General features: G+C 37.7%; 1 protein-coding gene across 1 annotated transcript in view; it reads right to left on the reverse strand.

Moving 5' to 3' along the window:
* Nucleotides 1–12,605, reverse strand: part of prkg1b (protein kinase cGMP-dependent 1b) — a 198,856-nt gene that overhangs the window by 47,476 nt on the left and 138,775 nt on the right. The window contains exons 6-7 of the mRNA XM_066664373.1: nt 9,437–9,514; nt 3,948–4,042 (exon numbers count right to left, since the gene is read on the reverse strand). Coding sequence (XP_066520470.1) covers nt 3,948–4,042; nt 9,437–9,514 — 173 coding nt within the window. The remainder of the gene's footprint in view (nt 1–3,947; nt 4,043–9,436; nt 9,515–12,605) is intronic.

Genomic DNA, 12,605 nt, shown 5'->3' on the forward strand with positions numbered 1-12,605 from the left:
TTTATAACGTTTGAAGAGTTTAAAATAAATAAATAGATGAAATACTCTGATGTCTTTTATTCTTTATAAAGCTATGATTTGAAATACGCTACTTTTTTTTAGATATACCAGACACATTAGGTGTATTTGCACAAAGTATCGGTATCTATACCAGCATGAATTTTAGTCACTATCGGATCGGAAAGGTAATCGGTGGTATCGAACATCATTACTAAAGACAGATGAAATTTCAATTTGTGGATAAAACATAAAAAAACAAAACTGATTAACTTACAACTGATCAATATACTTTTAATTTCCAACTGTATATGTTTAACTTTGTCAGTTTTGCTACAGTCAGGCAGTACTGTTCTTTCACAGCAAACTGTGGCATAATATACAATACAGCTTAAAATAATAAGTTTTAAACTGATACTGAAAATAAAATATTCTATATCTAATAAATATGGGCTTTAAAAAAGTGACAAAAACAGCTCAATATGATTAACTGTACTCACTGAGAGAGCACATAAGCTAGGCCCCACCATAGCTGTCAACAAAATCTACCTGAAGTTCATTACAGTCATTTAAAGTGGCAGATAATAGACTAGTTAATTAACAGATGAGTTAGCCAAAGACAGCCTCTCAAGTTTATTTTGCCTTTTTAAAACTCTGCATAAAATGAAAGCTTTGTTATATGAACTTGAGTTGAACTGGGCAAGCTATTATTAGGGGCCTAATTACAAAACCAGCTAACAACAAGACAAAGACAAAATTCTGTCCTAAGGCTTAAGACTTGCATTTGGATCCCAAAGACCCAACACAGTTGGTTTTCCTTTGCTATAAAGTAGCATGTAGCACTGATCTTTGGTAAGTTTACAATAGAATGATAATATGTCCATAATTTTCAGTAGGAGTTCATTTAACAACAATTTTGGACATATGTATAGTTCTACTCATTCTAAAATGTAAACACATTGTAAAAGGTGACTGGAGTGGTCAAAGAATGGAAAAAGATAAAAAGAACAATAAATAGAGGTTGAAAATTTTTGTGCAAGAGGGACAATATACTACTGCTATTAGTGCTCCTAGTACTACTGGTTATAGCCTGCAATGCACTCCAAAAATGTTGGAACAGGGGCAAAATATGATTGAAATATTTATAGAAGATATATGACACACTGTTTTGAAGCATTACACTATGAGCTGGTGAATATAAAAGGCGTTAAAGGAGCATTAACCAAAGGTTCAGTCTTTGCAAGCAAAAATAGGTCATTGCTCATCACTTTATGCCAAATTTCCTGAGAGAATTGTCGGATGGTTCAAACAACATTTTTCAACGCAAGGTTGCACAGAATGAACGTCTTTTATCATCTACCATATTTAACACAGAAAATCCAGAGAAATATCAGTCCATATAGGGTAAGGTTAGACACCAATGCTGAATAAGCATAAACTTTTAGCCCTCTGATCACATTGCATAAGAAACTGTCATCCTACAATGATAAATATGGCCCCATGGGCTAAGTAGATCTTCACTTGACAGGGACTGTCACTGCATCAAGAAAAGCAACCTGAAACCCTGTTATGCAAGGAGAATACCATACATCAGATTTGTACTGAACTGCTAATGGGTTCCCCAGGCTGAAGATTATTTTAGATGGTCCTAATGACAGTAGAAATGTGTGCTGTGGTCAGAGAAGTTCATATTTCAGTTTGTTTCATAAAAAAAAATTATGTTTTCCATGCTAATGAGGGAAAAGACCACCCAGACTATTATTAGCGATCTTCCATTTCCACCTTAAATGGAGAAACAATCACATTCTAGCACCTACTGCAACATTTAAGGTGGAACTGGAAAGGCTGAACTAAAAGCCACTAAATAGGCAGCTGAATTGTTTTTTTTTTTATATCACAGAGAGTTAGGAATGAGCAATCATATTGGATTGTTGACTGCTTTTGGGTGCAAAAGCCAATATCTCTCATGGTATAGGGGGTCAGTTTTTATTCATTACCATTGATGTGGAGGCGAAAATACTTAGAGAGACACATACTGCTTTCAAAATATCTTATCCTGGGAAGTCCATGGTTATTTCAGCAAGACAATATCAGGCTTCATTCTGTATGTGCTACAACAATGTGGACTTACAGACACAGATTGTGTGTGCTTGACTGGTTTGCCTGCAATCCAGATCAGTCTCATAATGATTTGGAAAATGAGAAAACTGTGGTCCTGGAGTGTAGAGTACACCTACATATGACCCTCTTCATATATTGAGATAATGGAAGCACTCATTGCTGAAGTTGTGTACCAGCTGTAGTGAACATGAAGCCGAGTTTCATAAGAGACCTGCTTTATGAAGGTGTGTTATGGAGGGGAAGGACAGGCGGCTGACTGTTCTGACACTACTAGCCTCTGCCGCTTTTCCAATAAGTGCTTCATTTCTAGAGCTGTGACTCTAAGTTTCTCTCACTGCCATCACAGATTCCGCTCAAACTCTGACAGACACTGTTTCCTGCCAGCTTCTAATCCATTTAAAGACTTAGGTTATCAACTTCTGCTCTACAGGTTTTTTTTTTTTTTGCCTGTAACATGGATATTTAAAATCAGCTTTTTTGCTAAGACGAGTAGTCAAGTAAATTTTATTTCTTTGGTGCTTTGCACAGACTGAAGGTATCAAATAGCACAGCTTTACAGAAAGTCAGAATTTAAAAGCAAATTTCATACTATTAAAACCTTCACCATTTGTTAGTTCTTTAACCTAGCATGCTGGAAAATGGTGTAATGTGTTTATGAACGTTAACTGCATGAATGGAAACACAGAACAAATGTGCTACAAAACTAAAAACTAGAATTAGTAAAACACCTAACAAATACTTACAAACAAGTTACATTTCAGCCCCATATAAACAACAGTCGTTTTTTCCTCAGACATACCATTCCATATTAAAATATGTAGTGATTCTGAATGTAAACAAACAAGATAACAGCAGTTCCCCAGATAAAAAATAAAGACAACAGTGGCAAGGACAAAAATCCCTCAAAGCTGGAGGGGGAAAAAATCTCACAATGTGGACCCCTACTCCTCTGTTCAAACCACTTAGAAAATTCTAATGAAATGAGCTTTAATTAAAACTGCAGGTAAAAGCAGCTTTGCAGTCTGTCTGGGTAGTGGAGACCTTTAGTAAACGTCTGTGTTTAATCTGTCTCAGCAAATATCCAAGTATTTAATTTACTTCAGTTAACAGTCAATCAGGATTGTACCTTCGGCATACAATCCATTGAACGGATTATAGATGCTCATGGTTGTCCTCGGGAAAATGTGCATTTTAAGCATGGGAATGGGTCAATGCAGTTGTCACGCAGCAATACCTATGAGGGATATGTTTACACAATGAATTGTATACCAATCAATATTGCAATCCACAATTAAAGCAGTTCATTTCAATCACAGTCAAGTGTTTAGTGAACAATTACAGCCCTATTTAAATAGGCATTCTTAAAGGTCACCGAAATTTCCACTGTGTGTTTTGAGAGTAGAAATCATGCAAATCTTAGACTTTCAGACCAATCACAGGTGTTCCTTGCAGCTGTTTCTGCAGAGTGTTGACAATCACACTTAATTGCAGTTTTACGCAAAACAATCACAGGCTGGTTCTCAACAGTAAAGTATGTAAAGAGTGGACTTGTTTTCTTGTGAAGAACGTTCTTGAGAAGTCACCTTGCAAGAAGGAAAGTGATGAGACTTACAAGATTTATTCGCTTGCAAGTCACAAATTGATGCATCCTAATTATTTGGGGCGGATCAAGTAAGACATTAAAGTACTTTAACCATTCTTAGCAATGAATATTGGAATGTAAATTGCGCAGTGAAAGATGATTTTGATGAAGAACACTAAAGTAAGAAAACTATGTGTGTCATTTCTGTCACATGAAAACAAGGGTTATTCCATGCATTTGTACTTACCCTTGAAGGGCTTTCTCCCCAAACCAGTCCCCTTTTCCCAAGGCACGGAGGTAAACAGGAGTGTCATTGGGTGAATCTTCCCGGGTAACATTCACCTGCCATGACAAGATTAATTCAAAGTTAGTTTGTTATTAAAGGCTATTAACCACAGGTAATTTTGATCTATTTTCTGCTTTTAGCAGAAATAAAATCTCATATAGGGTGAATCCCATTTCACCGATTAGTCCAACTTCTTAGCCCTAATGCTCCATTTTGCCTAGAGCTGGGGTATATTTATTATTGTTGCGAAAGAGGAGTAGGGTCAAGGGGAAGGGCTATTTACCCCTTGAAAAGGAGATTTTTAGGGGCACACTTCAAACAAAGGGCTATGAACGGCAGCAATATTTTCTCCTTAAAATTATGATAACCACTATTTTATCTTAGTTTAATTTAGTTTCAATTCTTTATGTCCCTTTCCTTCATAACAAGCATCACACATCTCTAGTATGCTGACATCTCTGTAGTTAACTAGTAAACTTCAATTTCCACCTTAAATGGTGAAACAATCACATTCTGCATACTGCAACATTTAAGGTGGAACTGGAAGTTTTGAACAAAAAGCCACTAAATAGGCAGCTGAATTCAGTTTTATATCACACAGAGTTAGGAGTGAGTGATAATATTGGATTGTTGAATGCTTTTGAAGGCCAGTGTTGTCCTAAATATAACTACAACTACATCCAGCAGCACTTCTCTGATGGCACTGAAGACTGGCAGCAGAACACAGCTAAAGCACTTCTCTTATTTGTGTTCTTACAATGTAGTATGTAGTATGAATGGTTGTTCCATTTCGTAGGGGAACATTCAAATCACCACAGCTTGAACTCACTTCCAAGGGGCAAGGAAACACTTGAAAACAAGGGATAGAGCTAAATTAAGAAATTAGTTTCACTCAGTCACCTTATATTCATTCATTCATTATCGGTAAGCGCTTATCCAGTTCAGGGTTGCGGTGGGTCCAGAGCCTACCTGGAATCATTGGGCACAAGGCAGGAATACACCCTGGAGGGGGCGCCTGTCGAGTCACCTTATATTATATTTTAATTTAGTTGTAATCCACAAATTTGAAATTCTGCTGTAGGTTGTTAACAAAGAAAATAAAGAGATTACATTACATGCCAAATACAAAAATTAGTGAGGTGGCATGCAGTGTTGTACCATTTTTTGCCATAAGGTTTGCTAAGCGTGCAGTGATGTAGGCAAGGCCTTGTGACCATTGGTCCCTCTCAGTTCCTGCCTAATTTCCATGCTGATAAATGGATGATAGATGGACCCTAAATTATCACTGTTCCCACATCACTCAGAGCAACATTATATTTTTATAAGGAAAAATAATTTTATCTGGATTCTCCATCTTTTTCAATATAATCCACCAATAGCCCCCACCCCCACCCCCACCCCATCTCAAGTGATTTCCAACCTATCTTGAAGTTAGATTTGATTATATTTTATCATTATTATGTTTCAGCATAACAGTAAGAGAGAGAGAGTGAGAGAGAGAGAGAGAGAATGTTTTTGTTTTAGTCAGTTATTTATAATTATATTTTGCAGAGTTACAGCATGTCCCCCACTTTTTTTTTTTTTTTTCTGAAAGTTTCACACCCACATTTCTGTATTTAGCCTCAGAAATATCTGCTACACAGACCTTACTGAAATTTTTGAAATTGGAAATTTTCTATCCTTTCTTACATAGGCATATAAATAAGTTTGGACAGAAATGAATGAGCAGCACATACTGCCCGTCGTATGTACAACATGTGAGCAGTTAATATGGTAGAGGTGTGAGAATGTGATTTCTGTCTTCCCTGCAGAGTTACAACTGGCCAAGCTTCCTTCAGTTATAGAGGACCCCACTCCTGATATGTCACACACTGTCCAGGCTTAGACGTTTAGGACTGTCAATCCTGTGTCTACAATAATGCTGGTAACATACTGGTCATTATGGCCTGCAGGCTCCTCTGAAAAATGAAAATCCACTAATGCACTACATACCCTGCACTGCACATTTGCTCATTTTGGTAGGTGTTAACAGCATGGATGGCAATTCCTCCCATTCTGGTAGTTTCTTTGACATTATGCAGATCTTATATATATATCTTTTGACTTTTGATATGATCTGATCATAGATCTGATCAAAGTTTTTAAAAACTGAGATGTTAAGTTCGAAAAAAAAAAACATTAAAAATATCCATATCAGTGTTACTGCAGCTTAGAGTAACACAACAATATCAGTGTTACTGCAGCTTAGAGAAACATCCACCACCCAAATTATACCTGCTCTGTGATGGTCCTGTGATGGTCCTGACCATTGAAGAATAGTGTAAAATTGGGAAAATATATTATACAGAGCAACACATAAACTCGGGCGGCATGGTGGTGCAGCAGGTAGTGTTGCAGTCACACAGCTCCAGGGGCCTGGAGGTTGTGGGTTCGATTCCCGCTCCGGGTGACTGTCTGTGAGGAGTTGGTGTGTTCTCCTCGTGTCCGCGTGGGTTTCCTCCAGGTGCTCACACATTGGTAGGTGGATTGGCGATTTCAAAAGTGTCCGTAGGTGTGAGTGTGTGAGTAAATGTGTGTGTGTGTGTGTCTGGGGTGTATTCCCGCCTTGCGCCCAATGATTCCAGGTAGGCTCTGGACCCACCGCGACCCTGAATTGGATAAGCGGATACAGATAATGAATGAATGAATGAACACATAAACTCCAGAACAAAGTGCTCCTGTATGGTCAGTTGAACTCAGAGAATGCACAGTGAGTGTAAAAACACTGAAGTGGTCATAATTAGATGATTTATATATTAGATAATATATGACGTCTGAAACAGAGGAAAAACAGACCAATGAGGCAGTAGTAGCGATACATGGCTCAGATTGGGGAATGTGTCTTAAGCCAATTTAAAGTGACAAGTAATTTGTTACAAAAGATGGACCCAGATTTGATGATTTGATCGGACAGTTCCAGATCACCTTAAATCACTTAGTGATTCAAAGTAGAAACAGTCAATGTTATGACTGACAAGTCAGTTAAATGCCAGAATGAATATGTCAGAATATTAATGGCACATTTAAGATTTTACTGAAAACAGACTCTGAAAACATGTCTGATATTCATGAATGAGCTGATGAACATGGCTCTGCTAATAATTCAGATTTTAAGTAATCCAGCTCAGATGTTTCATGCAGAGCATTCAGGAGAAATATCTCCATAAGATGCTGCAGTTGTTGCTACAACATGGACTGTAGTCAGTATTCCCCAGTGTATTTGTAGCCATAATTAATTAATTATTTTTTTGACACTGCCTGCAACAAACTGCAAAGATGAGCACTGATTCTCACAGATGGCAAAGCATCTTCGTGTAAAAATAAATTAATGACAACATAAAAAATAAGGGCTGTCACTGATGGCTGTTGAATCTGAGCAAGTCACAGATATATATGTACATGTAAAAAGATATCTGGTCACAATTTATGTATATTGCTGACAGTAAGAGCCACTCATTATTTGGTAGAAAAATTTTCTGTTAAAATTAACATAACAAAAATACCTACACCAAAAAACAAATATCCCACAACATGTTTGTGCCCATTAGTGTTGCACAGTATATGGATACTAGAAAAGTATCTCAATACTTTGTCATTACAAACGGTACAATACCCTTTTTAATGAATACCGGTGCTTTAAGAAGCAGTGTTTTAAAATAAGAGCTGTATTTCCAAAGAGTGCCACAGGGGACAGTGTGTGCCCACGGTGCTTTGCCTCCTCTCCCGCCCTCAATGATTTTGATGCTACTTTTAACAACTTTTCAGACCGTCTAGTCAGTTATTTACAAAACAAATAACCCTAACTAGCACCTGTGATTTTCTGTACAAACCTTCACTACTTTTTATAGAAGAAATTCACTGGTAGCACAACTCAATAGAACACCGGGACTGACCTTGAGTGGGAGAGCTTCTCTGCTCCAGAGAATGTTCGGAATGAGCTGCGAATGTGCAAAAAATGCTGCCAAAGACACATTTGCTTCCTTTTATGTTGAATTTATCCCTTTTTCTGAACTCCTGAACTGAGATTTCATAATTGATTGAGGATTTTAGCTTTATTCAAACATTAAACAAAATTATGAATGAATGAGACAGGGCCGAAGGCAGAAACCAGCGATTTTGCCGACCGCCCTCAGCTTGTAGAAAAAGTACATTACTTTTCCTGATGTTTTAGGTTTTTGCCACAGTATTGTTTCAGTATCAGTATCGAGATATTTAGGCAGGTATCGTATTGAAAGTCATAATTTTGGTATCATGACAACACTAGTGCCCAGCAGTCTATAATGTGACAATCCAGGCCTGAATATAACTCTTGTGTAAAAAGAGAACTGACTGTACCTGTAGCCTAGCAACAACTCCCTGAACCTGTACCATGTCATATTATTATTTTAATGTACAAACTTAAACATACTTTCTTATTTATATTGTATTACACATCAACTATACTGTTATGACCACCTCCGTGTTTCCGTTCTCTGAGTTCCATTGACCATAGAAGAGCATTCTGTAGAATTATATTTATTAACATACTATTGTCTATTTGTTGCTTTGTATACTTTACTTTCCCCTTTCACCTTGTTATTCAATGGTCAGGACACCCACAGGACCACCACAGAGCAGGTATAACTTGGGTGGTGGATCATTTTCAGCGCTGCAGAGACACTGATGTTGTGGTGACGTGTTAATGTATGAACAAAGAATGTAACCAGCCAAATCATACCTGCTCTGTGGTGGTCCTGACCATTGAATAACAGGGTGAAAGGGGGCAAACTATGTATACAGAGCAACAGATTAACTCCAGTCTGTAACTGTAGAATTACGTTGCCAATGGAGCTGAGAGAATGGACAATGAATATAGAAACAAGGAGGTGGTCATAATCTTGTGGTTGATTGGTGTATATAGTCTCAATAGATGTAAATACTAACTAAAGAGTAGTATATTTGCTGCAGTATCCATGTACTATATCAGAAGACATTTCACCAGCATCAGCTCGCTCAAATCCTCAGTATCCTCATGCTGGGCCATAACCTTGAGTGCATTTTTTGCTAAATAGAATATTTGAAACTGTTATTATTGGACATATGATCAAGGATAAGAGCAGATATTAAGTTCCCCTGAAGCTCAGGAGGATAATAAAGTACTGTGCAAAAGGCCACCTCTGAGCAGAGACCTCAATTACTGGATGTGCTTGGGATTACTTGGATCATGAGAAGCAGGAAATTAAAAAAACAACTTCCAAGACTGAACTTTAGCAAAACAACTCTCTTGAAAATAATATAAGTTGTAATAAAAGGCAAAAAAAAAAAAGAACAAGGAACTCATTCAATTGTCATGTTGCTGGATATTAAAGGGATGAAAGGGAATTATGACATTTTTGCACAATACTAAACATTCACTTTAACAGTCAGCTTACCTTTCCTTTACTGATGATGAAGAAAGTGTCACCTCTTGCTCCCTGTCTGATGATGTATTCTCCATCATTGTAGTGAGTCTGAATGAAAGAAATGAAAGAAAAAGAGACTGTTAGATGCCTGGAGACACCACACAAGCACTGGTGTAATGGCCTTTGAGGGGCAATGATTTATCATACACACACCCTCAAACATGTTGGTGCCTGTATTTTGGGTTTGATTTTGATTTGACACTATAAAATAAACACTTCACGCTGGTCCAATCAGAAGTTAAATAACATCCACACTCCTACTGCAGTGCTTTCTGCTGTGTTTCATTTTTCAATTCTCCTGCTGCAGAGTCATTGACTAAACTTAACAAAACCACAGTTGCTAGACAGTTTCAAGCCATTTTATGGCAGTAATCTGGCAAAGAATAGAACACTTCAAAGCATGGTATTTAAATTTATGAAAAGGCATAAAAGCAAGTGTGATGACTACTTATTACTACATATGGTATATAGTACATTAAGGATGACCACACAAAGAATTAAAGCAAATTACATACATCTTCTTTTCCGCTTTTCCATTTCAGGGTCGCGGCGTAAAGCAAATTATATATAATATAATATATGCACACACAACTCACATGTACACATTCACTCACACCTATGAACACTTTTGAGTAGCCTATTAACCTACCAAGGTGTTTGTATTTGGACAGTGGAAGGACACAGGAGAACCTGGAGGAAACCTATGCGGACATGGCCAGAACACAGGGTTTGAACCCACAACCTCAGCACCCTGGAGATTTGTGACAGTGATGCTACTTGTTGCGCCACTCTGGCACCCCACCCTCCAATTTCGCACAATTTGCACACACTCACTCACTCACTAAATGACAGCTGGACTAGAAACAGCTACGCTTTTCACCCTGCTTTTCAATGATCAGAACCCTCAGAGGACCACCAATGAGCAGGTATGATTTGGATGGATTGATTATTCTCAGTGCTGCAGTGACACTGGCACCATCATACCTCCAGGCTCCAACAATTTGTCCACGGTATAGCCGGTTAATTTTGCCATCTGCTGTGTAGTGAACAGGTCAACACATTACATGAGGCAACAGTGGCGTAACCACAAATTGGAGGCACTTTATCCGTGATCATATACAATCTGCCATTTGTTCCTAATCCAGTGATACTTCAGTGTAGAGGACTGTTGTATATTAATCATGGTTTGTCATGTTATTTAAAATTGGTCTTGGGCCAATGCTAATATTCCACTGTTTGTCTTTTCCCACTGTCCATTCACAGTGGAAGGAAAAATGATTCATGCCATATTAGTAGACTGTCTTTAAACAGAACCAATGATTCCTTAGCGTCAATATGGCATCTCAGCATTGGTACACCCAACAGCTATAAAAAAAACAAAACACTTTTATTATAACAAAGAGCCTGACCTCAAACCCTCAAAAAAATCTTCACAATTAGTATGTAAAACACTGCAGCAGTGGCTCAAGGTCTGATTGATTTATTGAACATACATGCCATCTGTATCTTTTGTGCCATTTTCCTGTGTTACAATGTAAAGATTTTTTTAAACCACGGGATAGATACGAACAAACAATAAATCCTCTGAGGTTCTAAAGAAAAAGACCTATAGAAACCCATGGACCAATACCGGGACTAATAGTTTTTTCTGTGCTTAATAAGGCCTTTCATGGATTTTCCAATGACTACCTTTAAAAGAAAATAATATTTATATAGATTTTCTATATTGTGTGTCAGTTCACAAACCCAGTGCTTTAATTTCCTGTTTTTACAATATGCGAGTCCAGCAAAGGAACTGATGGTTGAAGTGATTGTAAAGGTATGTCTGTCACTGTGACATAAAATGACCCTTAAATCTGTGTGCTGCATCTTTTATGGAATAATAAAGGACCCTTTTTAAATGTAACATACAGCACAATGCAGAAGTCCAATCTTTTATTTGTATTTCTTTAAAAACAACCAATATAAAAAATGTAATATGCTGTAATATGTGAAAAATATCAAACTGATGTCCATATGAGCCCAGGATTTTCCAACAGAACATTGCCAGAGACTCATATTCTTTGCCGTGTGATATTCTTTATTTCCCACAATGCACCAGATAAACACCTCACATATACCCAGCCATTAAAATAAAGCCCTTTGTAGGTGATTCTGACGTCTGACAGGCGTTAGCATGGTCCCTCTGACTGGGTGTGGCACATTGTCCCATAATCATCATTCAAAGTACCTTTGACTCATACCAAAGTTGTTCTTTCTGGTAGTTTCGGACCAAATGGGATTACCCATCATGCATTAGAATTGAGGAGCCTTGAACCCATCCCCCTGTTGCACATTCTGTTCCTCCTCTGACCACTGCTAACTGGGAGACCCCTACAAGCCTCACTGTTTAGAACCAAATCATCTGGGCATGATGATGTAGTCCTCGTCAGTGTCTCAGGACTTTACACTTGAACGTTTCTCCTGCATTCGACAAATCGACTTATCATCTAATACATCCCTGACCTGGACATGCCCTGGCCTTATGGAATAATCATCATCATTCACTTCATGTGTGAGGTTTCAGGAATAAATTACAGAGAATCCTCCAAAACTGTATTTGTGGCTTGGCGCCAGTGATGACATAGTTTAAAAAGTAATCTGATTTCTGATTATTGATTACTCCTTTAAAAGGTAACTTAGTTACTTTATTGATTACTTGATTTTAAAAGTAACTAAGTTAGACATTTTTAGTTACATTCAGCAGCTGCCAACAACACCCCCCACTGCCTCAACAGAAAAATGACAACCAGTTTTGCCAATACTGCCTTTACTGGAAGTGCATTTTAACAATGTAACTTAACAAAATTAATTGTACTTATAAAAAATAAAATACAGTCTTCCTTGACTTAACATAAATACTTGTTTTTATAAAATATAAAATAAAGACAGTCTTTATTGACCTGACCTATTTAATTGTCCAGCTTTTGTTGTTTGGGTGGTGGGGGACACTATGCATTAGTCACAGCTCTCTGCTTTGCACCACTCAGTGGGGCATGCTCTGTAAGTTAGACTGTGCCGTGCGGCGACACCAAATTTAACATAGTGTTTTTAAAGCTACATAGCACTTTGTCGCCAGCACAGAGAGTACAATGAACCT

The sequence above is a fragment of the Hoplias malabaricus genome, chromosome 3 (genome assembly GCF_029633855.1).
Source record: "Hoplias malabaricus isolate fHopMal1 chromosome 3, fHopMal1.hap1, whole genome shotgun sequence".
Lineage (NCBI taxonomy): Eukaryota > Metazoa > Chordata > Actinopteri > Characiformes > Erythrinidae > Hoplias > Hoplias malabaricus.